The 25,921-nt window shown below is 46.4% G+C and overlaps 1 protein-coding gene across 7 annotated transcripts in view; it reads right to left on the bottom strand.

The window, feature by feature from the left end:
• The window catches only part of LOC148838646 (ryanodine receptor 1-like), a 115,215-nt gene that overhangs the window by 34,954 nt on the left and 54,340 nt on the right, over positions 1 to 25,921 (bottom strand). For 2 of the 7 annotated variants that reach the window (XM_088910483.1, XM_088910487.1), the window contains exons 60-83: positions 25,746 to 25,813; positions 25,528 to 25,649; positions 24,071 to 24,120; positions 22,450 to 22,510; positions 21,782 to 22,020; positions 21,505 to 21,586; positions 20,799 to 20,929; positions 19,981 to 20,301; positions 18,576 to 18,816; positions 18,374 to 18,461; positions 17,948 to 18,040; positions 16,203 to 16,217; positions 11,384 to 11,554; positions 11,081 to 11,140; positions 10,626 to 10,760; positions 10,398 to 10,510; positions 9,902 to 9,998; positions 9,583 to 9,689; positions 8,762 to 8,813; positions 8,291 to 8,377; positions 4,388 to 4,487; positions 2,946 to 3,025; positions 2,541 to 2,617; positions 1,409 to 1,482 (exon numbers count right to left, since the gene is read on the bottom strand). In XM_088910483.1, the coding sequence (XP_088766609.1) occupies positions 1,409 to 1,482; positions 2,541 to 2,617; positions 2,946 to 3,025; positions 4,388 to 4,487; positions 8,291 to 8,377; positions 8,762 to 8,813; positions 9,583 to 9,689; positions 9,902 to 9,998; positions 10,398 to 10,510; positions 10,626 to 10,760; positions 11,081 to 11,140; positions 11,384 to 11,554; positions 16,203 to 16,217; positions 17,948 to 18,040; positions 18,374 to 18,461; positions 18,576 to 18,816; positions 19,981 to 20,301; positions 20,799 to 20,929; positions 21,505 to 21,586; positions 21,782 to 22,020; positions 22,450 to 22,510; positions 24,071 to 24,120; positions 25,528 to 25,649; positions 25,746 to 25,813 (2,664 nt within the window). The remainder of the gene's footprint in view (positions 1 to 1,408; positions 1,483 to 2,540; positions 2,618 to 2,945; positions 3,026 to 4,387; positions 4,488 to 8,290; positions 8,378 to 8,761; positions 8,814 to 9,582; positions 9,690 to 9,901; positions 9,999 to 10,397; positions 10,511 to 10,625; positions 10,761 to 11,080; positions 11,141 to 11,383; positions 11,555 to 16,202; positions 16,218 to 17,947; positions 18,041 to 18,373; positions 18,462 to 18,575; positions 18,817 to 19,980; positions 20,302 to 20,798; positions 20,930 to 21,504; positions 21,587 to 21,781; positions 22,021 to 22,449; positions 22,511 to 24,070; positions 24,121 to 25,527; positions 25,650 to 25,745; positions 25,814 to 25,921) is intronic. The other 5 variants (XM_088910486.1, XM_088910489.1, XM_088910488.1 and 2 more) reach the window with 3 other exon arrangements.

Here is a 25,921-nt window from a genome sequence, read left to right as displayed (position 1 = left end):
GGAAAGAAAGAAATGTTGGAAAACATAGAAAATTCAATTGCACAGAAAGAGCACAAAACTAAAATTGTTACTTTTGTTCTTGTTCTGCATTTGACATATGTCAGGCTGTAGCGACCGCTCACAGGACCGCTGACGATGACAATGAAAAAGCCTCAGACATGTTTTCTGTTGTCTTCTTCGCTGTAAAAAGCTCTGGTTTCCTACAGAGTGAATGAAGGAACATCTCTTCCAGCTCTCTTCCAGATGTGGTTTTTCAGCAGAGTTGACAAAATTGGGTGATGATCTTTGTAAAATCACATTTCTGTTCTGGGTTGGTTCATACTGTAATCCTGTAGTCCATAGATCACTGGTCCAGTCTGTGTCATACTGTAACCCTATAGTCCAGAGATCACTGGTCCAGTCTGTGTCATATTGTAACCCTACAGTCCAGAGATCACTGGTCCAGTCTGTGTCATATTGTAACCCTACAGTCCAGAGATCACTGGTCCAGTCTGTGTCATATTGTAACCCTACAGTCCAGAGATCACTGGTCCAGTCTGTGTCATATTGTAGCCCTATAGTCCAGAGATCACTGGTCCAGTCTGTGTCATATTGTAGCCCTATAGTCCAGAGATCACTGGTCCAGTCTGTGTCATATTGTAGCCCTACAGTCCAGAGATCACTGGTCCAGTCTGTGTCATATTGTAACCCTACAGTCCAGAGATCTCTGGTCCAGTCTGTGTCATATTGTAACCCTACAGTCCAGAGATCACTGGCCCACTCTGTGTAATATTGTAACCCTACAGTCCAGAGATCACTGGTCCAGTCTGGGCAGTGTCATATTGTAATCCTTTAGTCAAGAGATCACTGGTCTAGTCCATATCTTAAGCCAGCTGTATCTGGGATTCCCAAAGTGGTGGCCTGCTATTAGTTGAGAACTTCTCAAGCTTGGAGTGTTAGACCTGGTCAAGGTGTCCTCAGCTTATCACATGACAGTGCCTTCCTGTAACTGTAGTATTCCAGGTGGTCAAGGCACATGTTATTGAGAAGGCAATGTCGTTTTCTTCTCTTCCACATTGGCACAGAGCGTGGTTTGTGGCAGTGAGCTGAGATGATGAAATTCATGAGATTCCACATTGAGAAGAGCAAAGAATGAACTCTCTATCTTAATAAGCGAGTCACTAAGCTCCCAAAAGAGTCTCAGATAAATGAGGAAACAGCATGTAGCATGTAGCTCATTCCCAGCGAACAGGATCCCACAGGAACTGAAGCGGCTGTGGTGCTATGCACATCATGGACAAAATGGCACAGTAACAAAATGCCCTCAGCTTCAGTGAGATCTGGTGTTGCTACAAGTGCGGGAAGAGTCAGTGTCTCCTTTCACCCACCCCAAACCTGCATCTCCCCAGTGTGTGTGGCCCAGACTCACTCGTGCCTTCCTCTGAAACCATGCCCAGCCCCTCTGCCTTGTTCTGCCTCTCGAAAGCATTCAGGTCCAGGACACTGCCAACAGGATGACACACAGAACACTGTCAGGTACTGCGCTGCACACTACAGAATAGTACAGCACAGGCAGTTTCATACAGTACATTCATAGACAGCCATTATACATACAGATAAAATGAGCACTGTAGATCATGCCAAGTCAGATTTAATGAGTCACTGATTAATCTCGTTTGAACTGATTTTAACCTTATAGTCACATTTTAACCTTATAGTGCAGAAATCACTACTCCAGTCTGCATCATATTGTAGCCCTACAGTCCACCAGCTTTGTCACCAGTGATCTCTGGATTATAGGGTTACAACATGTCACAGACTGAACTGCTGATCTCTGTACTATACAGTAGGTTTACAATATGACACAGTCCAGAGATCACTGGTCCAGTCTGTGTCATATTGTAACCCTATATTCCAGTGATCACTGGTCCAGTCTGTGTCATACTGTAACCCTATAACCCAGAGATCACTGGTCCAGTCTGTGTCATATTGTAACCCTATAGTCTAGTGATCACTGGTCCAGTCTGTGTCATAGTGTAACCCTACAGTCCAGAGATCACTGGTCCAGTCTGTGTCATATTGTAACCCTACAGTCCAGAGATCACTGGTCCAGTCTGTGTCATATTGTAACCCTACAGTCCAGAGATCACTGGTCCAGTCTGTGTCATATTGTAACCCTACAGTCCAGAGATCACTGGTCCAGTCTGTGTCATATTGTAACCCTATAGTCCAGAGATCACTGGTCCAGTCTGTGTCATATTGTAACCCTACAGTCCAGAGATCACTGGTCCAGTCTGTGTCATATTGTAACCCTATAGTCCAGAGATCACTGGTCCAGTCTGTGTCATATTGTAACCCTATAGTCCAGTGATCACTGGTCAAGTCTGTGTCATAGTGTAACCCTACAGTCCAGAGATCACTGGTCCAGTCTGCGTCATATTGTAACCCTACAGTCCAGAGATCACTGGTCCAGTCTGTGTCATATTGTAACCCTACAGTCCAGAGATCACTGGACAAGTCTGTGACAATTTGTAACCTTATAGTCCCATGAGTACACTTACCTGCAGGTCTGCATGAGTGCCTGGACACTCTGGAAAAAGCCAACTTCCTTTTTCTCCTTCAGGTAGTCCAGCATTTTCTACAAAGGGGTCATACAGACACATTAGCCAGAAATTAAATTCCTACGACACACCTAGCCCTACTGTACAGCTTTTCCTGAAGAAATTCATAATGATATGCTACCAGAATCTATTCCATAATTTATTGTGGTGGAATTATAGTGAACTTTCCCTTGTTTCTTCCTGTCAATAATGAAAACCAGTTAAAAGAAGAGCTTTGCTTTGAAGGGACGGAAGTATCAAGATTGCTCACATTTCCCTGTGTTTGACACAGATCACTGGGTTGAAGGATAATTCAGAAATAACAAAGTAGTTGGCTGAGAGAGGGAAAAGAGAAGACTCATTCACCTGCTGCACCTCATTGTTCCCCCCATTGAGAATGGAGATACCCAGCTTGAGAGTGGAGGACACCATCACCCCAGTTTCACCTGGGGCAGGAAGAAAGGTAGTGTGGTGAGCATACAGTATGTGTGTCACACAGTGTAGTGTGTTGTTGTAAATGCAGTGCAGTTAGAACAGTGCTGTCTGTAGTTAACAGTGCAGTTAGAACAGCGCTGTCTATACAGTAGTTAACAGTGCAGTTAGAACAGTACTGTCTGTAGTTAACAGTGTACTTAGAACAGTGCTGTCTGTAGTTAACAGTGTATTTAGAACAGTGCTGTCTGTAGTTAACATTGTATTTAGAACAGTACTGTCTGTAGTTAACATTGCAGTTAGAACAGTACTGTCTGTAGTTAACAGTGCAGCTAGAACAGTGCTGTCTGTAGTTAACAGTGCAGTTAGAACAGTGCTGTCTGTAGTTAACAGTGTACTTAGAACAGTGCTGTCTGTAGTTAACAGTGTATTTAGAACAGTGCTGTCTGTAGTTAACATTGTATTTAGAACAGTACTGTCTGTAGTTAACAGTGCAGTTAGAACAGTACTGTCTGTAGTTAAGTGTATTTAGAACAGTGCTGTCTGTAGTTAACAGTGCAGTTAGAACAGTACTGTCTGTAGTTAACAGTGCAGTTAGAACAGTACTGTCTGTAGTTAACAGTGCAGCTAGAACAGTGCTGTCTGTAGTTAACAGTGCAGTTAGAACAGTGCTGTCTGTAGTTAACAGTGTATTTAGAACAGTGCTGTCTGTAGTTAACATTGTATTTAGAACAGTACTGTCTGTAGTTAACAGTGCAGTTAGAACAGTACTGTCTGTAGTTAAGTGTATTTAGAACAGTGCTGTCTGTAGTTAACAGTGCAGTTAGAACAGTACTGTCTGTAGTTAACAGTGCAGTTAGAACAGTACTGTCTGTAGTTAACAGTGCAGCTAGAACAGTGCTGTCTGTAGTTAACAGTGCAGTTAGAACAGTGCTGTCTGTAGTTAACATTGTATTTAGAACAGTGCTGTCTGTAGTTAACAGTGCAGTTAGAACAGTGCTGTCTGTAGTTAACAGTGTACTTAGAACAGTGCTGTCTGTAGTTAACAGTGTATTTAGAACAGTGCTGTCTGTAGTTAACATTGTATTTAGAACAGTACTGTCTGTAGTTAACAGTGCAGTTAGAACAGTGCTGTCTGTAGTTAACATTGCAGTTAGAACAGTGTTGTCTGTAGTTAACAGTGCAGTTAGAACAGTGCTGTCTGTAGTTAACATTGTATTTAGAACAGTACTGTCTGTAGTTAACAGTGTATTTAGAACAGTACTGTCTGTAGTTAACAGTGCAGTTAGAACAGTGCTGTCTGTAGTTAACACCCTGTATTAAGAACCATGTTGTCAGTAGTTAACACAATACAGTCAGAACAGCGGCTGAAGTACCTTTACAGGCGCTGATCATCTGCAGTACCATCTCTGATGCTCCACGGTTGTGCAGTCTGGCTTGTTGATACAGGAGCCTCTGCTTCTCCATTTCCTTTTCCTGAAGGTAGAGACTATGTTGTGAAGCTGTCCAACTGTCCACACAGCCTCACTCTCCCTGCCTCTCTGCACCCCGCTCCTTTCTCTTATCTTAAAGCTGTCTTCTACCCTTTTCCCTGTCTCTCCTGAAGACTTTCTCTCCTCTGTCTCCATCAACACCCTCTCCTACCCTCCTCTGCCATCTCAGTCCTCCTCTTCCCTCCTCTCTCCTCAACACTCTTCTCCTCTGTCTCTTATCTCAGAACAGTCCCTCTTCCTGTTATTCCTGAACACTACCCTTCCCTCTGTCTCCATACTCTGTGCTCTGTCACTAACCACAAAGAGCTATGGGGGTATGGAACAAGCTACACAGCCATAATCGACCTTTTCTTCCAAGAAATGGCTGGATGAGATTCTCACAAAAATCAGCTACCGGCTATCATGTGAGCTAGATGAACCAAATGGTCATTTCCTGTTTCTAGCCTTTCTTATGTTGATCTTTTGGTCCTCTCCATTGTCCCCTCTCTCTCATCTCAGGAGACTGTGTCCTGTCTTTAGCTGAGCTAAAGCTAGAGCTCTATACTTCTCTGAAGCCCCTCTTTTATCTCTTCCTCCCTGTTGTCACCTGACCTACACCATCTCCGTGTCTGCCTGTCCATTACTGTCCCCCAGTAACCCTCTCCTACTCTTCCTTCACTGCCTTCTCTCTCACAGGTATATTAGTCTAGGAGTCGTCACTTTCTTCTCCACGTTTGCCAAGAGCAGCAAACGTTAGACTACAGAAAACAGGCCTGTGGTCCCTGTGCAGTCTGCACTGTGATGGAAGATACTGACAAGAGTGCCTGTCTGAGTGAAGAACCCAGGGGGCGCCTGGAGGAGCTGGTCAGATCATGAGACCATGGAACAGTGAAATCTCAGTCACGTACAGATGGCACCACAGGGAACACATTCACAGACAGCACAAGTGGGCCCTTCCCGCAGTTGTGCTCCTTACAAACCAGCAGGGACACAAATGTAGGTCCCACTGAGCTCACATATTGTCCCCGGCACCTAGGGAATTGTGTGATTGTGTTCCCCTTCTCCCTTCTTCCACTGCTTCAAGGTCAATGATCTTCACCATACAGTTGTCTGAACAGGCCAGCTAACTTACAGGCACCCTCTGGATCATTACTTATGTTCTGTCTTTTGAGCTCTCAACATTTACAAGTCAATGGATGCAGAGCTCAACTCTAAGAGGAAGATGGAGACATGTTGTGCCCCATAGCTCCCACTGGAATTGAGATTAAAAAACGACCAAAAAAAGCGAGTTGGCTTTTAAAGTTATTGAAATATAATTGATCTGATTAAGTCAGATCAAACTGTCAGCTGTCAGCTGGCTCACTGGCCACACTGAGTCGTGTTACTCTGTCTTGAGAAGATCTTGGTTTCACTGTGTTATACTGTACATATTTAAACAGCATCTGTGTCTCCCTCACAAACACTCCTCTGCTGTCCTGTTACCCTGAAGAACTAGAGGACATTACAGACACAGGACGAATAAACAGACACCCCAGACCAAATAACCCATGCCATACACACCTTCCAAACACACACCACAGATAACCCTACCCAAACACCTTACCCCAAACACACACCCCAGGCACACACCCCCGATAACCCTGCAAAACACCTTACCCCAAACACACCCCCCAGACTCACACCCCCGATAACCCTGCCCAAACACCTTACACGAAACACACACCCCCCAGATAACCCTGCCTAAACACCTTACCACAGAGCACCCAAACCTGAGCCGCAAGCACCTCAACACCCACCTAAATCCCATCTCAGCCTGCCTGTGTGGGAGGTCTCCTTTCTGATTTCCTTCGCTTCAGTGCTCACAGGACAATCAGAAAGACAGGCTGTGTGATCTCCTCTCCCCAGACCAGGCCCATCCAGGTTACTTCTCTGTCGGCCATTCGCTCACAGACGGCTTCACAGGAGCCACGGCCAGCATGACCCTTTATTATTTCAGCACATGTACTGTATACCCCCAGCCAACATGTGAGCAGCCCTCACATCAGGCAGGCAGAGCCTGAACCAGACGAGGTTGAGAGGTGCCCTCAGACAGGGTGGCCTTCAGCTGAGGCTGTAAGGAGGGTGTGTAACTGTGCTTGGGAGTGAGGTGAACTTTTCACCATCTGACTGATTTCCAACAGGATTAAGGTCTGGGAATGTCCTGGTCAGGGAGGGTGATGCCCTCTTGTTTCCTGCTCCTCAAGCCATTAACACGGTGTCTGCCACTGTGTCCATTCATATGGATGGGGGGACTTCCTAATATTTTGGCCAGTGGATGCTGACAGGGCCCTTATGAAGCCAGGGTACGAGCATGATGAAATCTGGTACAATGAAAAACTTAACCTTGAGCAATAATCTGGAAAGGCCTGGTTTTGGGAGAACATCACAGGTACTGTATTTGGACTGTGTGTCGATGATGTGCAGAGATATCGGTATGTGGGACGAGAGGCGCAATGTTTTACTGTAGTCCTTGGTCATTATACTGGGTGAGTACTGGGGGGGGGGGTTAATCAATCATCTCGCAAATTAATTAAACATCAAAGAGGGTGAGCAAGGACACTCAAACTACTCAAAGAAAACTCAATGAATAAAAACAAACTCACCACTCAATCAGTGAGTGATCCATGTATATGTGAGTGCAGACACACTTAAAAAAATTCAATCTACTGCTTAAAACTTTAGAGAAGTGACTAACACTTTCTTAGTCAAGAACCCTCCCGTATTAAAACAAGCACTTTGTGGGACTGGTCAGTCTTCATTCAACACTTCTATGCCTGTAGTAATAATGGGGCCATATCTTGACCTGATCCGTCAGGTCTCAAAAGGTAAGCAAGGCTAGGTCTGGTCAGGCTGGGATTGTAGGCCTCTAAAGGAAAACCAGATTGCAACAGTAATTGCAGTGGTTAAACCAGTAGATGGTGCTTTTCCATCTGGAGCAGAATCTTCCCTTTGGAGCAGTCAGTATGGAGACCGGGGACACTGTTATGCAGGAGGTGCCATGTCCAGGATGAGACACTAAATGGATGTTCTGACTGTATGTCCAGTAAAGGCCACAGTACTGTTCTGAAGAGTCGAGGTGTTAACCCTGGTGTCTTCACTAAACACCCTGGGCTCCCAGAGTCTCCCGCTTCACTGGTGTAGCAATTACACACTTCTGCAATAATCCACAGCGTAGGGGGGTGTAGGCAAAGATGCCTTCCTGCATCACCCAGGTGGAGCTACCCTTCAATAGTGGATGAAGTGAGTCCCATCCTGTATGTAAAATGCTCTGGGACTACTCGGGATGAAAAGCACTATACTGTATAAATGCAATTAGCATCTGAGTTAGACCTTGAGTGGTGAAGATAAGGAGAGGGACTGCAGTTCTGATCAACTTATTCCAGGCTCCTGCAACTCTGAATGCTCAAGACACACATCCCAGACAGAGAAAATACCTGCTCTGCTGTCGAGAGAGCTCAAGGGACTGACATCCTTCTTATAAGCTCTTACAAGCCATAGGCCCTGATTCCACACTGCAGTGCTGTGTCTCAGACACCTTCTTTGTATGATGGGTGCTTGTTTTAATATGGCAGGGCTCTGTAGCACTAATACTCCTACGAATAGTAAGAATAATCTGATCAAACCACAAAACAAATGCAAAGATAGAGAAAAATGAAAGAACGACTGAGGGCGTGCAAGGTGCAGACGGGCGGTGCTGGCTGCAGGCTCTGGTCACAAGGTGCGTCGTGGCGCGTGTCTCCCCTCCCCCGGCCCCTGGCTCCCCCATACCATATCTGCCTGTCGCACCTCAAAGGACAGCTCCTCGCCCCCCTTCTCCTCCTCCCCCTCTTCGCCTTCCTCACCGAGGTGGCAGCTCTGAAAATCACAGAGTGATTGGCGCACGGGCAGACAGAGCGCGAGGGTCAGCCATACAGAGTCAAAGAGACAGGGACGGGAGAAAGAAAGACAGAAAGAGAAATTCACAGTTCACGTACACAAGCACATGAGCAGATGCACACAGACAGGGAAAAAAGAGAGAACACCATTAGGCCCACTTTGTCACTGCAAGACAGAGGCAACTCTGACCTCAAAATTACTAATCAACCATAAAAATCAACCTCAGGTGGACTCACAAGGCTAATCATGCACAGTTAGTGCAAAGACAAATAGGAGCACCTACAAACAGTGATATCAACTAATTCCCTCCCTCAACGCGTCTCTAACTCACTGGATCGCCTGCTACCAGAAAGAAGGACTCACCTTTGCCATTATATCGGCATAGGACATGTACAGGTAATCCACATCCAGTTTACTGTGGAGAGAAGCAGAGAGAGAGAAACGGGTAAAGGTTAGGGAGTGTGAGATGGTGTGAGAAGGACAGAGTGTGTCTGGGAGAGAGATTGATCGATTCCTTGTCAGTGCAGTTCAGATCTGTCCGAAGGATGTCTGATCACAGCATCAAAAGTCTCTCTTCCAGTTCCTGCCTTTATGACTTCAGCTCATTAGAAATCACCGGTTTCTTTACCGTTCCATTGAGAGGACTCTGGCTGCAAAATAGTCCCCACCTTGTTCCAAATAATGTCCTGCTGAGACTGCCGAAACATCTACCACTATGGAGATCTATATGTTGTATATACAGCATTCAGAAATGCTTTGGCAATCCTGGTTTAACTTTGTAGAGCTAGTTAAGCACAGCTGAAACGAACTTCATGTCAACAGTATATGACCAGCAGCAGAAGCAGGAAAAAGCCTTGCCCAGTCACTCCAGCAGGCTCCAGCGCAAGGTCTGTGAATTCCAAGACGGATGACAGGGAGACAGAGACAGAGAGATGACAAGACACTCATCTTGCATAACTGTGTACTATAGAACAACGTAACTGAAAAGTGAAGTTTGCATTCTATGCCTGACACTGCGCCCTCCCGTCTCTCACAGGTTCGAAAAGAGGAGGTTGAAAATTATAGGCAATATTTCAACGATCACGTCCGCAGGTATCACTTATGACGTCCAGATGTCCGTGGACACAGAGCTCTTCTTGTAAGCGGAAGAGCAGCTCCCCTCTGGGAGGGAGAGGTCGTCTCACCTCTTTTCGGTGAGTGCGGTGCGGCTGAAATGCAGGATAAGCTGGTGAAGGGGGTCCGGCTTTGTCTCCGTCTCCTCCTCCTCTTCCTCCTCCTGCTCCATGGATTTCTTCCCCAGAGAGAGAGATTTACACCTTGCTGACAAACTTCTCATAGCAGTGCAGTAAAGAACACAGCACAATATGGTACAGAGCAAACTGTGTATTTATACTGCAGTTTAGTGCGCTGAAGTGCATAACAGTACTATTCAGTAGTTGTACTGAAATCTAGCTATGCAATATTGTCACAGTACAGCACAGCTCATTACAGCAAGGTACTTACAGACAAATCATCGATCATTCTGTCCTCGAAGGAGTATCCCTCTGTCTCAATCCACGTGCGCTTAAACCCCTCCAGGAACATGTTGGATGCTCTGTGCCTGAGGGACAGAAAAAGATTGTAACATGAGGGTTTTGCAATGGGTGGTTTATAGTTACCCTGCAGGCAGAGGAGTGTGCAGTGGCCTTGGCAGATGAGCAGATGAATATATACAGTAGTTATCTGAGCAGGTTTGAATGTACTGTAGTTACAGTATTTGTGTAGGTTAACGTTAGTTACCAGGACAGGTGGGGCAGTACAGAGTCCTGATCAGTTAATGTACAGTGATCTAAATATGAGTGATTTAAGATTTACTCTACCTGGACAGGTATGAGTATATTTTTCTGGACAGGTGGGCATACAGTATATCTACCTGAGCAGGTAAGTGTACAGTTAACAGGGTATGTGAGTGTATAGTTACCCACTCAGATTAGCACACATACAGCAGTACTGTAGTTACCTGGGTAGGTTATAGAGAGGTGTCATCCTGAAACATGCAACCACTGCTCGCCGACGCTGTTTCGACAGCAGTTTGTGCCACACTGCCTTCTTTGACTTGAAGGGGTGTTCCATCTGGCCGAAAGGGAGACAGAGACCGAGGGAGAAAGGAAATGGAGAGCATCTCAGTGCTGTGTCAGTGTCTGAGTGCTTTCAGTGTGTCAGAGTGTATCAGTGCTGTGTCACTCACCACCTCAATATGATATAGCACAGCTGCCACCTCCTGCACCCTCTTTACCACCTTTTCTGGGTCCTCAGCGTCCTCTGCCTTCCCTGACATCTCCTTGTACAGAGCCATCTGCCAGCGCATGGAGGGGTTATCCACCTGGTGGGGGGAGAGGGGTAAGGCACAGTGTCCCAGGGCCATCACAGCCAGCACCTCACACACCAAGACACCCAGAGACACAGAGACACAGAAAAACATTAACACAGACAAAGGCACAGACACGTACGAAAAACAGACGCATAAAGACACAGACATCAGTACAAAGATAGAGACAGACATAAATACACACACAGGGCAGTGAGGCAGACACAGACAGAAAACAGACACACATACTGATAGATTACCAATACTAGGAAAACCTAAACTGGCAACTAAATGCACACTGTGTGTTAACTTGGCAGGCTGACAGACACACTCACCTTGCCCTGAAGATGCAGGTTGTTTTGCAGGAACTCTCTCACCTCCTCATCAGTATCTTTCTGTCAGAGACACAGAGGGCGAGATTTACACAAATAAATCCACAGACAGACAGGTAGAGATACTGCTGACTCACTGAAACAGTGATGACAAGCTGATAAACACACACACACACAAATAAACAGTATGGTGCAAAAAGACTCAGCACTGAGAAAAGTGACACAGTAACACAGACAGTCAGTGGCACAGCTTCAGTATGTGGTGTGTGGGTGTAAATCCTCCAGCAGACAGGGGGCGCCCCTCACCAGGGCGTAACGGGTCTTGGCCACGTTGATAAGCTCCTGGTCGGCAGGGGAGCACATGTTGAGCCCAATGGGTAGCATCTTCTTTAACGCGGCCACAATCAGAGAGGTCTGCACTGAGTAGCGATCCCCCCGCCTCTTCTTCTTGGTTCGCTCCTGGTCCGAGCCGCCCGACTGCAGAGAAACACAGGGTTCAGAGCCGCGGCCTCCAGCAACAGAGAGGAGGAGGAGAGCACCGTGGTACTAATACCGAGGCAATGCCAAAAAACAACACAGAAAGCATACACGGGGTATTGCAACGCCACACTTGTATTGCACAACAACAATCCAATTGCAAAGTACAAAACTGTACTCCACCATCAAACTACAGGCAGCCCAGTTTTGAACCAATTGCAAAATGATCAACCAATCTACACCCAAACCAAGAACAAATACTTCATCCTAGTATTGATCCTAATGTAGTATAATATTATTCAATATTGAATTGAGTTCCAAAACTACTGTTCTGTATACCTATTACTGAATAACACAACCGCTCCTCCATGACACTAATACTATCTCCCATCTAACAAATTTATCATGTAATCAGAGCCAAAACCTTTTGACACATGCCTAAACCTTACCAGGAACGATATTCCTTTTATACAGAACATATACCGCAAGGATTACTGGATGGTGCTCAGTGTCAAAGCAACACAACATTACTGCTTAGTAGTAGTGTCCCTTGACTTTTTAACAAAATGACAGCTCTCAGCACTGACCAACACTGACAGTTAAATAATTTCTTCTTTTGGTTCATTTCACTTAAAATCTTTAAAATCCTTCAACATTATCATCCGGCTGAGCTGATGCTGAAGTTGTACTAAATTAAAACACATATTCCTATTAGCCTGTTGAGAGTTGAAACAAAACAACCAGTTTAGTACCTGATGCAGACCTAAAAAAAGGAATTCTCCCAAAGTTTATTTCTTTTTAAGAAATCCTCTTACCTGGGTGTCACTGTGAGACGTTATGACATGAACACTCTTGTAATTCAATTATAAAACACTGCAGTGAAAACGCTGGGGAGGTGCGGAACAGGCGGTTTTTGGCCACCAGCTGTTTAATCATACAACGAGGACTGCTTCATGAGAAGAAATGATAATAATTCAAAAGAAAGAGATTAAAAGTGTTTGAAGGCATGCTAAACAGTGAATTTTGGTTATTTGTAATCTGGTATATGCTGTGTGTGCATAACCTGGGTGTGTCCTGGCATTACTGTATTCACACACAGTAAGAAAATCACATTGGTGAGACTCGGGCCCTTAGAAGACATTATCACGGCAGACCAGTGCGCAAACTCTGCTCTTTTACCATGTTTTTACTGTGTATTTCACCCTGATTCAGCCTTCTCTGGCCAGACCCTGAAAAAAACCCTGATTGCCTGGTACTGTCCCAGTCTGGCACAGGGCAATGACATACCACAGTGTGGTAAAAATAAGACAGATCAGTGCACCATGCAGAGGGTGAAACATGAGGGAAAAAAAGAGCAAAATCACCAGGCAGATTTACCACGGTAAGCTAGCCAGAGCTCCAGGTCAAGTAAATCTAGCCGGAGTCACACAGCACAGCCTGGAGTTAGTAGTCACTAGTCCAGAGAGAGCAGACCGAAGAAAGCACATATCTACGAGGCAGCAAACACTGAAGCTCAGGATTACAGCACCTGTCCTGGTTCCACATTATTTATTCTCTCTCTCTGTGTCTCCAGTTCTACTGTGTATGTTTACTCCTGAAGGATAGTGTGTGATCTTCTCTCTCTCTCTGACTGAATCCTGTCCTATTGCATGTGTGTACAGTATATTACAGAGGGATCCTGTTATCACCTCTCTCTCTAAGTGTGTCTCCTATCTTGCTGTCTGTGTATATTATATACAGATTCTAATCATGTTGCTTCTCTTAATGTTTGTGTATATTATAGAGGGATTCTGTTATTTCCTCTAACTGTGTCTCCAGCCCTACTGTGTGTGTAGTACAGAGGGATCTTGTTATCTCCTCTCTCTAACTGTGTCTGTATATTAAATAGGGATTCTGTTATTTCCTCTCTAATTGTGTCTCCTCTCTCTGTGTCTGTATATTACAGAGGGATTCTGTAATCTCCTCGCTTCCTCTGTTACATCTGTGTCCTGCACTGGGTTAGAGCAGTAATCACACACAACAGAACACAAAGAGAGAAACAATGCCAGGGATAGTAACAGATGCCATAAACAAGGGCTTTAGTGACAGCTAAATATGTATCTCTATCACTGGACTGTCACGACCGCCAGCCAGCAGAGATCAACCCACAAAAGAGCTAACCAGTGCCAGCAGCGGGCTGATAATAACAAGCGCCGCCGCACGTGTTAATCCATCAGCACACGCTCTGCCCTGCGGCACACAGCGCTATTTAAACCATCTAAACTCACTTCTCGTTGCTGGGTATTGATTCCTCTCCTAGAGAGCTCCTACCTCGCCTTTTGTTAGAAACCCTCTTGTGATACTTCCTTCGGCTTTTGAGCTACCTTTTGTTTTTGACTACGAACTCGCCTAACGTTTTGGATTGGACACCTGTTTCAGTATCTACATTCTCCTTCGTCTGCATACGATCCTCATACCCCATCGCTTGGATACGTTACATAGACAGGGCTGGCGACAGTAAGCCAATAAACATGGCGACAGTAAGTAATAAGAAAACATATTAAAAAACTTTTCCTTGAACTTGACCGTTACCCTTCAAACTTACAGTACATATGCATGAATATAAAAAGACAGAGTGCTTATGAAGTTTGCTGATTCACTGAAATAGCCGTGGAGCAATGAGAAATTTGAGCCTGAGCCACATACAGAGGGGACCGCAGTGGACACTAAGTAGCTCCCAAGAGTCATGTGCCATGCCCCATGCCTTTCCACATAAGAAAGCCATCGTGGACACAAACAGTGGTCACACTGAGCTTATCTAGTGTCCCCTGGTGTGTCCAGTGTCGCTGTCTAGGAAAACACATTCACCATTGTTGCATCCGCATACTGTATACAGTATATGGATCAAACTGACATAACTTTATAAACATTCTATACAGGCACACACCTGTACCCACTACTGGTGCAACTGGGTAAGCCAGGAATGTCTAACCACACAACAGAATTCTCCATAACTTGCTGTGAAATATTTTGAGATCTACAGCAAAGAGGGCAAAAAGCAGGCCAGCTTGAACATCCTCGGTGTTTGGGGCTGGGGGTCTGCTGGGACCCCTTTCTACAAAACAGATCCACTTCCCATTCTGGGACAAGGGGGTGAGTGAAAAGGCATGTGCTCAGAGACGTGTGAGGATGGAGGGGTGTGCAGGCAGTTACAGTTTTAGTTCAGTTATCAGAGAATGGCTCCATTGCACATCGGTTTGATCCATTTCTCTGTCCTCTCATTTCTCTTGTATGGAAACTAGCACCATGCGCTGGGTACAGTATTTCAAGCTTGTTACTTCATTTGAGTATGTTTTCACATACAGACATGTGAAGTTACAATAAGAATTAAAACACACACCCAGAGTGGATCAAACTGCTATGCAAAGGAAATCGAATTCCATCCCTTTATTTTAATTCAGACTCTCTATTCCACACAGAAAATGAATGACACACATTTGTTCATACAGGACTACATTATCCATAATGCACCACGGAGAGGCATGACCTTTGTCCTTTCCTTGCCCCAGACAGAGACGTATGCATATGGGCACAGGTTAAAGGGGCAAGCCCTTTGGGGACCAAGTCTGGGAAAATTCATTAGTGAGGGCTATTAATAGGAAAGTGGAGAGATAATGTATAGGGAGGGTATATTTTTTCACACAGAGAGCACCCTCTTGTGAGGGGAGCTGGCAAAAGATAATGACCCCCCCCCCCCATTAAACTCCCTAAAAAATAAATTCCCAGCAAACCAGTAAACATCCAACTAGATGCAAACCCAACCACAGGCCGATGGGATTCAACTCCACCACTGGAGGGTTATTTTACAGTTGTCTTTCTTGTGTTGTTTTCTGTTCACATTGTCCTAAGTGTCAGTGGGCACTGTGTGCCATCTCTCTGCAAGCCAGTGTGGAGCTGGATGCCATGAGACTGTCTCTCCAGGGACTTTTCATCAAACACTGAGACTCCCCCCTCACACATTGACAAAAGTCCTTCCTGTCTGTGTGTCCCATCTTCTGTCTGTTATCCGTCTATCTTCATATGCAAGTCTGTCTGCTTTCAGTACAATGTGTTTGTACAGCTGGCACTACCACTCTGCCAGTAGTTAGTGTCTCCATCTACTGTATCAGTGCTGCTGTGTACCAGTAGTCTATTATTGCTGTGAACCAAGTCTATTATTGTGTCAGAGTGTCACAACATCAGTGTGTCAGTTTGTCTGTGTATCCCTGTATCAGAGTGCTCTAGGTCATGTGTCAGTTCTTCTGTGTATCAGTGTATCACGGTGTCACAGGGTCAGTGTGTCAGTTTGTCTGTGTATTACTGTATCAAAGTGTCACTACTGTATGTCAGTGTGTCAGTTTGTCTGGTAATCACTGTATCAGTGTATCACGGTGTCACAGGGTCAGTGTGTCAGTTTGTCTGTGTATTACTGTATCAAAGTGTCACTACTGTACATCATAGTGTCAGTTTGTCTGGTAATCACTGTATTACTGTATCACGGTGTCACAGGGTCAGTGTGTCAGTTTGTCTGTGTATCACTGTATGTCAGTGTGTGGGAAAGGTTGATGAGGAGAGCCCCTGCGAGGTGCCATGCCAGCAGCACAGCGCTCGTGCACAAACATTTTCTGACCTGTCCATCCCCGGCCTAGACACAGCGCCACCCAGAGGACAGAACAACAGTCAAAGAAAGAACACAGTTATAAAAAGTCCTTCCTGTCTGTGTGTCCCATCCTCTTCCTGACTGTCTGTTATCCGTCTATCTTCATATGCAAGTCTGTCTGCCATCAGTACAATGTGTTTGTACAGCTGGCACTACCACTCTGCCAGTAGTTAGTGTCTCCATCTACTGTATCAGTGCTGCTGTGTACCAGTAGTCTATTATTGCTGTGAACCAAGTCTATTATTGTGTCAGAGTGTCACAATATCAGTGTGTCAGTTTGTCTGTGTATCCCTGTATCAGAGTGCTCTAGGTCATGTGTCAGTTCTTCTGTGTATCAGTGTATCACGGTGTCACAGGGTCAGTGTGTCAGTTTGTCTGTGTATTACTGTATCAAAGTGTCACTACTGTACGTCAGTGTGTCAGTTTGTCTGGTAATCACTGTATCAGTGTATCACGGTGTCACAGGGTCAGTGTGTCAGTTTGTCTGTGTATCACTGTATGTCAGTGTGTGGGAAAGGTTGATGAAGAGAGCCCCTGCGAGGTGCCATGCCAGCAGCACAGCGCTCGTGCACAAACATTTTCTGACCTGTCCATCCCCGGCCTAGACACAGCGCCACCCAGAGGACAGGACAACAAACAGTCAAAGAGAGAACACAGTTATACACTCCTCTTCATTTTCCACCTTCCTAGTGCTCACAAACAGAGGCACTGGCTATTAAAGCAGCTACGTCACCCCTCTGATCAGAGGAGCAAGTGCGATAAAAGAACACACACTCACACACTTGCACACACATTCACACACCTAGATCATTATTGTATAAAACTGAATTTGGGGGTTGCAGAGTGGTTGACGTCACCGTGCTTAGTTAAAAAAATAAAAGATGGAAAAAATCAGTTTCTCTGTAAGAACTGTTTCTCTCTCATCTATCTTGACCTCATGCATCCATGACATCCCTCTTACAAGACACTTTCAGCAAACATGTTTCAGGAAAGAGTCCAGATCCATCCAGTCCAGTACTGTAAAGTAAAGCCACTCCTCCCAAGTCCAGTCCAACTCCGTTTACTACAATCAACTCCAGCTCACTGAAACCCAGTCTTGCCTACTACAGTCCAATCCAGTCCAGCCCACTAGAGTACAGTCCAGCTGATTTCCATGTAGTCTTGCTTACTATAGTCCAATCTAGTCCAGCCCACTCGAGTGCAGTCCAACTCATTGAAACCCAGTCTTGCCTATTACAGTCCAATGTAGTCCAGCTCACTGAAACCCAGTTTTGCCTACTACAGTCCAATCCAGTCCAGCTCACTGAAACCCAGTCTGGCCTACTACAGTCCAATCTAGTCCAGCTCACTGAAACCCAGTCTTGCCTACTTCAGTCCAATCCAGTCCAGCTCACTGAAACCCAGTCTTGCCTACTACAGTCCAATCCAGTCCAGCCCACTAGAGTGCAGTTGAGCTCAGTGAAACCAAGTCTCGCCTCCTATAGTGCAATCCAGTCCAATTTACTACAATCCAGTCCAGCTCACTGAAACCCAGTCTCTCCTACAACAGTCCAATCCCGTCCAGTCTAGCTCTGTCGACCCTTGCCCAGTCTACACCAGTCCAGTCTTTTCCAGTCTAGCTCAGGGTTTTCTACTCTAGTGCCTCTTCCAGGGTTGGCATGTATGATCACCCTGGCCCAGTCTAGCCCAGCTCAGCCTAGCTCATCCCAGCTCACCTTGCTCATCTTGCTCTTGCTGTCAGCAGTCAGGAAGGACATGTTGTTGATCTCATTCATCACCACGAAATTCTGCTCCTCCCGCTTGAAGTTCTGCAGTACGGAAAGGAAGGAATGGAGAGGGAGAGCAGGGACAAGAGAAAGCGAGTGACACAGGAGGCAGGAGAGAAGGCAGGTGATGGGACAGAGAAAAGTGATGAAAAGGAACAAGGAAGCGAGACAGATTAAGAGAAAGTGCGGTGGATGGTGTGTGGAGGGCGATGATGAGAGAGAGGCTGATAAAGTGTGAGACAGTTGGGATAATGGGAAGAGAGGGGACTTCAGTAGAAGAAATGCGACTGAGAAAAAGAGCAGTGGGGGGGGAGAAGGGCATAGATGAAGGAGGAAAGAAAGAGAGGCGAAGAGAGGAAGAGGAGTGGGACTCACGTGCGATTTGGACCAGAATATGAAGACCTCCCCCACCATTCTGAAGAGCTCCTCTGCATCAGAATCTGGATAGGTCAGCCACCGTGCTCTGAGCGGCAGTGACAGAAAGAGTGATACAGCACACCCTACATTGCAAGAGCAGGAGCAGTGCCTGGACGAGGGCCCAGGCAGACAGACAGGGTGTATACAGTATATACGGTACCTGTTATTATCCACATATCGTATGAGCAGGGGGTACAGGGCATACAAGTCCCGGCACAGCACAGAGAACTCGTCGCGGATGATGCCCTCAGCCTCGTCTGACTCCGTCTTCCCCTCCAACCGGAGCTGATCCTCCTCTGCCACCACCTTCCCAGAACGCTTCTTCAGCTTCTCCATGGTTGGGATGAAGTGTGACTTCAGCATGTCTGGACTGGCGCGGTTCACAATGGGCTGGGCAAACACTGACAAAGAGGAGTGAGAGCCTTTAATGGCTGGAATTCTGCACCAACAGAGAGACAGGAATGCATTATACACATGGGAATGGGAAGGAGTGTGTGTGCATTCTGTCAACATTTTCCCCATTTTTGTGTTTATGAGCCTGTACAGTACAGTAGCATGTGGCCTGTACTGTTTATTTTTTAATTTGGAATTATTAATTATTTTATTACATGCCCACCCAATTTGGAGTTGCCAGCTGCTTAATATTCAGCTGTCTGGATCTGACAGGTCGGGGCAGGCCTGTCTGGTGCTCCCCACTCTCAGAGGGTTCAGGGGTCGCCGCCCTGAGCTGAGATAAAGATACAGTTGGCGACTGCACACTGGGATTAAAATATGTCTGGCGATTCTAAATTTAAAAAAGCCCATCCTATGACAGCTGTGCTCTGTCACAAGACCCTGTTTCAATCCAGGACTATCCAGGACTCATTTTGTTTGAAATGCAAAGGCACTCCTGTTGTGTCATAATGTCAACTGGAATTTAAACTAGTGAGAGGGAAGAGAGAAGAAAAGACTGAGACAGCCAAGAGATTTCCCAGAGAGGAGTTTTTCATCCCCCCCTCTCTGTCTTTACCTTGTCCTTGTCCCGAATGTCTCCCTCTGCCCCTGTATCCCTGCCTTTTTTCTCCTACATCCTTTATTTCTTCCTCCTTGTTGGACATTCTCTTCATCCAGGGAGCCTCATTAGTGCTCAGCTCTCTCAATGCCCAGGGTGTCTTCTCCCCCCTCGCTTTTCATACTGAGAGCACCCTCTTGTGAGGGGAGCTGGCAAAAGTTATTGACCCCCCCCATTAAACTCCCTAAAAAATCAATTCCCAGCAAACCAGTAAACATCCAACTAGATGCAAACCCAACCACAGGCCGATGGGATTCAACTCCACCACTGGGGGGTTATTTTAGAGTCGTCTTTCTTTTGTGCTGTTAGCTGTTCACATTGTCCTAAGTGTCAGTGGGCACTGTGTGCCATCTCTCTGCAAGCCAGTGTGGAGCCTTTATTCCCACTCTCCCCCTGCCCCTGCTATGATCCCTCTCTCCTCACCAGCCAGTCTCTTCATCCAGGAGGCCTCATCTCCTCCTTCCTTTAATCCCACTCTCCCCCTGCCCTTGCTATGTTCTCACACTCTCCTCACCAGCCAGCCTCTTCATCCAGGAGGCCTCTTCGATGCCCAAGTTGTTCACCACGATCTTCATGATGTTGCCCAGCAGCTGGTTGAGGGGCTCTGCAGTGACGTCTGTGCACAGGCGGCCCTCCTGGTCAGGGAAGTTTTCAGGGCCCCTCTCCCACCAGCGGGGCAGGTAGTTGCAGAGCATGGGCAGCGTGATCTCAATGACATGGGGCATCTCGGTATAGCGCGCCCCTGACTCCGCCAGATCCCCAATCTCCTTCATGAGGACATCCAGCTCAGGGATGTCAGGGCACAGATCCTGCACCTGGTTTGGCAGACCCAGGACTGGAGCAGACAGACAGCATAGAGGGACAGTGATGAGTGAGAGAGACAGGAGGAAGAGCCAGTGATACAGTAATGAGTGAGAGAGAGACAGGAGGGACAGACAGTGATACAGTGATGAGTGAGAGAGAGATGGGGCAGGGGAGAAAGACAGTGATGAATAAGAGAAAGAGACAGGGCAGAGAGAAAATGATGACAGAGAGAGGCAGGAAACAGGTTCAGTAATGGGTGAGAGAGACAGGGGACTGGGACAGTGAAGAGTGGTAGAGAGACAGGAACAGGGAGAATGATGGGTGAGATGGGGACACTGGAGAGAGAGGAGAGAGGATGGACAGAAACAGAGAGAAGGGGCAGCAGAAGGGGCATAGAAGAGATAGAAGGAGACAGGTAGTAGAAAGAAAAGGGAGAAAGGGAGGGAGGGGAGAGAAAAGCTGAGAGAGCAAGGGGGAAGGAGAGGGAGCGAGGACTGAAGGGAGACAGACTGAGGCAGCAGTACTCACTGGCTCTCTCCCGCGGGGTCTTGGTGGTATAGACAGAGAATTGGTTGTGCTCATTAAGATGTGGCTCCAGGAATGCCACAGGCATTGCAGCAGCCAGTCGAGCCAGACATTCCCCCAGCGCTGGCCGCTGCCTGCAGGGGGCAGTATTGGACAGAGAGGGAGTCACCTTCACTCCAGACACAGGGGCCTGTAGCCCCCCAACTCTCAGTCTGTAGGCCTGACCTCAAACCCAGCACAGCTTGCTGGTAGAGTGTTGTGTGTTCAGCTGCTCACCTTTGTCTTAACCTGACTGTTTTTACCTTAACCCAGGGAGGGACTTCATTATAAAACATTTAGAGATTTTTAAGATTCTAAAATGCTCTCCGTGAGATTCTATACAAAGGGCTATTGCCATCTGAATAAACAGAGTGCCGAATGAATTGCTCAGCAGCAGTCAGGATTAATGGACAGTAAACCAGTTCTGGTTTGGAAAATCCATCTACAGAGGCTGGAGAGAGGACAACAGTGTTCCTTCTTCTTCAGTGTAGTCCCTAGAGTCACTGTGTTCTTTTTTATAATATACTACATAGCTCAGTGTGATGGCAACCCAGTGTGTCCTCATTTTACTAGCAATGTAGCCCAGCTGTAGGGGCTGTTGCCTGATTAATCTGGCCGTCAAGCCTTGAAGAACCCGTAGTGCTGCTCACATCTGGTTTCAGTGACTCACCTCTCCACGTAGGGGTTCTTGGTGGTTCCCAGTGAATAGATGCTGCACATGATGCGGTAACAGGAAACCTGCAAATCGTCCACTGCAGACAGATAGACACACAGATAGCAATGTGAAAGACAGAGGGAAGGCAACTGAGACAGGTTCAGAAGTCATTCCTACTAGGCTACGTGTGAGATACAAGAATGTGAGATACGCATGTGGGCTGTGGCTCTTCTAAAGGCCTCTGACTGACAGACTGGCACGCTGTCTGCTGTTCAGGGGTGCACAGACTTACAGATGAAGTCATCCCCGAACTGGTGCTGTGCCAGGTGCTCGAACAGTGAGGTGAGGACAGGGAGCAGCGCCACGGTGGTGTAGCTGATGTTCTGAGAGACACCCTTCACTTGTGTGCGGCTCTGAGACACCTTCCCCAGCTTCAGGTTCTCCACCGTCTTCTCGATGTCCTCTGCAGCGCTCTCAAAGAACGACCGCAGGCCAGCCTTGACGATCTCCGGCCCCGACTTCATCACCGTCCTGACAAAGAGACGAGGAAGGAGGAGAAGAGGGGTGGAAAGAGAGAGGAAGAGAGGAATGAGAAGGGGGGAAAGGGAAAGTGGAAAGGATTGAAGGCACCAAACAACAGTTACACACTTCACTGTAAAATCCAAAGGTACTCAGGTCACTGTGCAGAGTACAATAATACAAAAATGTCATACAGAGAAATGTAACACAAAGATCTGTGCTGTACTGTATATACAGTATACACAGTGAATATTGCATTGTAAAATGTCTTAATTTATTATAGTGTTGCATATTGTAGCCCATAAAACGTTGTGCCATGCTATTACAATACTGTCATTTTGCTGAAAAAACTGTGCTGTCACGAAGTGTAGAGCATTGTACTGGACTGCAGCACACTGAAGAGTACTGTGCTGTTCAGTCCGCTGTGGGGGGAGGAGTTACCTGGCGTCCAGCGATCGAGCGAGGATGTGCATACAGTTCACCACAGCTGGGGCATCAGTTCCTGCACACAACATGAACACATGAACGATATACATGTTAGACTGTGCACAGACACACTGATACTGAGAGAGGTCATCCTTGCGTAGTCAGTGTAAGCTTCTACACCAGGTCGGGCTCATGCTGTTTCTCTATTTATAAACACTTATTCATGCACAACACACACAAGAACCAAGCACTTGACACTCATTCCTATAACAAGTTAACAAAGCTTCTTTCCTAATAAAGGATAATAACAAAGCTGCTATAATTCAACAAAAACATCAATAGGAGTATAAATGGACTGTGACTGGAATAACAAGAGTGAATATAAAAATTACTGTCAGAAACCCGAACACTTCCTGCCTATTGAATATGCAAGACAGACAGACATTAATATTGATAAGAAAAAAATACATAATTTAGTGTATATTTAGGCATGCCAGTCAATACAGCCAGCTGAGCCAACAATGAGTTTTAAAATAATCAAAATCAATATGATAGTGTGTGATCCTTTCAGCTCGTCCTAATTAAATCCAAAAATAAAGTTTCCAAAGCCAGAAATATCACCCACATTTCAGCCCTCTTTTACTGTTCAGGGTCACAACAACAGGGTTACTTGTTTGATCAGTAGTAATAAACTCAGAAGTGGACTGAAGGAAATTCCAGAACAGCTCACATTTCATGGGCACTAGAACCGCCCAGTCAAAGCAATCTGGACACTTACTGCTAGTTTATTCCTTGTTTAATGATTTGTGGACTATAGGGTTACAATATGACACAGACTGGACTTGTACCAGTGATCTCTGGGCTATAGGATTACAATATGACACAGACTGGACCAGTGATCTCTGGACTATAGGGTTACAATAGGACACAGACTGGACCAGTGATCTCTGGACTGTAGGATTACAATATGACACAGACTGGACCAGTGATCTCTGGACTATAGGGTTACAATATGACACAGACTGGACCAGTGATCTCTGGAGTGTAGGGTTACAGTATGACACAGACTGGACCAGTGATCTCTGGAGTGTAGGGTTACAGTATGACACAGACTGGACCAGTGATCTCTGGACTGTAGGGTTACAGTATGACACAGACTGGACCAGTGATCTCTGGACTGTAGGGTTACAGTATGACACAGACTGGACCAGTGATCTCTGGACTATAGGGTTACAGTATGACACAGACTGGACCAGTGATCTCTGGACTATAGGGTTACAATATGACACAGCCCAGATTGGACCCAGAGATCTCTAGATTACTGGGCTGAACCTAAGTAAAGAAGCTGTTATCTATAAGTTCAGGGCACTGAAGTAAATGAAATTTATGAACGCAGGTTCAAAAACTGCAAGATGCAGGAACAAGAGGGTGAGCAAAAGCAAAGCACAGCAATGCCCGAGAGGCCAGGGTAAGAACTGCAACCATAGAAAGTGAAAAGAAGAGAGAATCCCAGATGACCGAAGTGGAGAAATAGATGGTGAGAGGAGAGAGACAAGAGTGAGAGGAAGGCAGAGAGAGAAGGAGAGATGGAGGGAGGGAGCAGGGACAGCAGCAGGACCCCATGCAGGTTTCTTACCAAAGAGAGAGACTCTGTGTCTCACCAGAGCGGCCAACTTACAGAAGATACTAAAGCAGGAGAAACAAAAAAGAAAAGAAAACAAGAAGAGAAAAAGAAAAAGAGGGAGAGATAGAGAGGTTGAAGTGAGGGGAAAAAGATCAGAAGAACGAGTACAGCAGTGTCAGCACACGCAGAAGAATCAGAGGAAACAGTGGGTGTGAGAGACGGAGTAGGGAGAGACACGGTGAAGAGAGAACAAAGAAAGAAGAGGAGAGGAAGGGAGGAAAATGCCGGGAAAGCACAGGAAAGAGATTAGCAACTTGGCGGGAGCAAGACGGACTCTAGTGTGTACAGTGTGTGTAGGCAGTGTTCCGGTGTGGGTACAGTGTGAACAGTGTGTGTACAGTGTGTTTAGGCAGTGTTGCGGTGTGGGTACAGTGTATGTACAGTTGTTTAGGCAGTGTTGCGGTGTGGGTACAGTGTGTACAGTGTGTGTAGGCAGCGTTGCACTGTGGGTACAGTGTGAACAGTGTGTGTACAGTGTGTTTAGGCAGTGTTGCGGTGAGGGTACAGTGTGTACAGTGTGTGTAGGCAGTGTTGCGGTGTGGGTACAGTGTGTACAGTGTGTGTACAGTGTAAACAGTGTGCACAGTGTATATAGGCAGTGTTGCGGTGTGTGTACAGTGTGAACAGTGTGTGTACAGTGTGTTTAGGCAGTGTTGCGGTGTGGGTACAGTGTATGTACAGTTATTTAGGCAGTGTTGCGGTGAGGGTACAGTGTGTACAGTGTGTGTAGGCAGTGTTCCGGTGTGGGTACAGTGTGTACAGTGTGTGTAGGCAGTGTTGTGGTATGGGTACAGTGTGAACAGTGTGTGTACAGTGTGTGTAGGCAGTGTTGCGGTGTGGGTACAGTGTGAACAGTGTGTGTACAGTGTGTGTAGGCAGTGTTGCGGTGTGGGTACAGTGTGAACAGTGTGTGTACAGTGTATATAGGCAGTGTTGCGGCATGTGTACATTGTGTGCTGGCAGTGTATGTAGTGTGGGTACAGTGTCTGCAGGCAGTGTTACAGTGCAGGTACAGTGTGTGTACATTGAGGGTAGAGTGTGTGTAGGCAGTGTATGTAGTATGTGTTGTGTATAGTGTGGGTACAGTGTGTGTAGGCAGTGATACAGTGTGGGTACAGTGTGTGCTGGCAGTGTATGTAGTGTGGGTACAGTGTCTGCAGGCAGTGTTACAGTGCAGGTACAGTGTGTGTACATTGAGGGTAGAGTGTGTGTAGGCAGTGTATGTAGTATGTGTTGTGTATAGTGTGGGTACAGTGTGTGTAAGCAGTGATACAGTGTGGGTACAGTGTGTGCAGGCAGTGTATGTAGTGTGTGTACAGTGTGTGCAGGCAGTGTTACATTGTAGGTGCAGTGGGCACAGTATAGCTACAATGTGTGGAGTGTGCGTAGGCAGTGTGAGCCGTGGTTACCTGGCTATCATTTCCTTCTCCTTGTTGGAGGAGTGGCTTCCGCTGCCCAGCACCTTGGCAGGAGTGGACAGGAAGTACAAACAGTGGTTCTTGAAGTACTGGTTAATGAGGGGCAGCAGGATCTGACACACACAAACACAGAGAGAAAGATCGCATCACTTGTGTACTGGTTGTATTAGTGCTGCACTCAGCAGGTACCTGTTCTCTCCTCTCCTCACCTTGGCAAAGAATTTAATCTCCTGTTCATGAGGGGACTTCTCCACTCGCCCACTGCTCACCACAGCCTCTGGACAGAGAGAGAGAGACAGGTTAAACCCTCAGACACACACCTTACTGCCCCAGGCTATTAAACTCTCTCCCCACCCCCTCCTCTCCACATCCCCATTCCTCCTCT

The sequence above is a fragment of the Atractosteus spatula genome, chromosome 3 (genome assembly GCF_055471065.1).
Source record: "Atractosteus spatula isolate fAtrSpa1 chromosome 3, fAtrSpa1.hap1, whole genome shotgun sequence".
Lineage (NCBI taxonomy): Eukaryota > Metazoa > Chordata > Actinopteri > Semionotiformes > Lepisosteidae > Atractosteus > Atractosteus spatula.
This window is presented reverse-complemented; position numbering and strand designations above follow the sequence as displayed.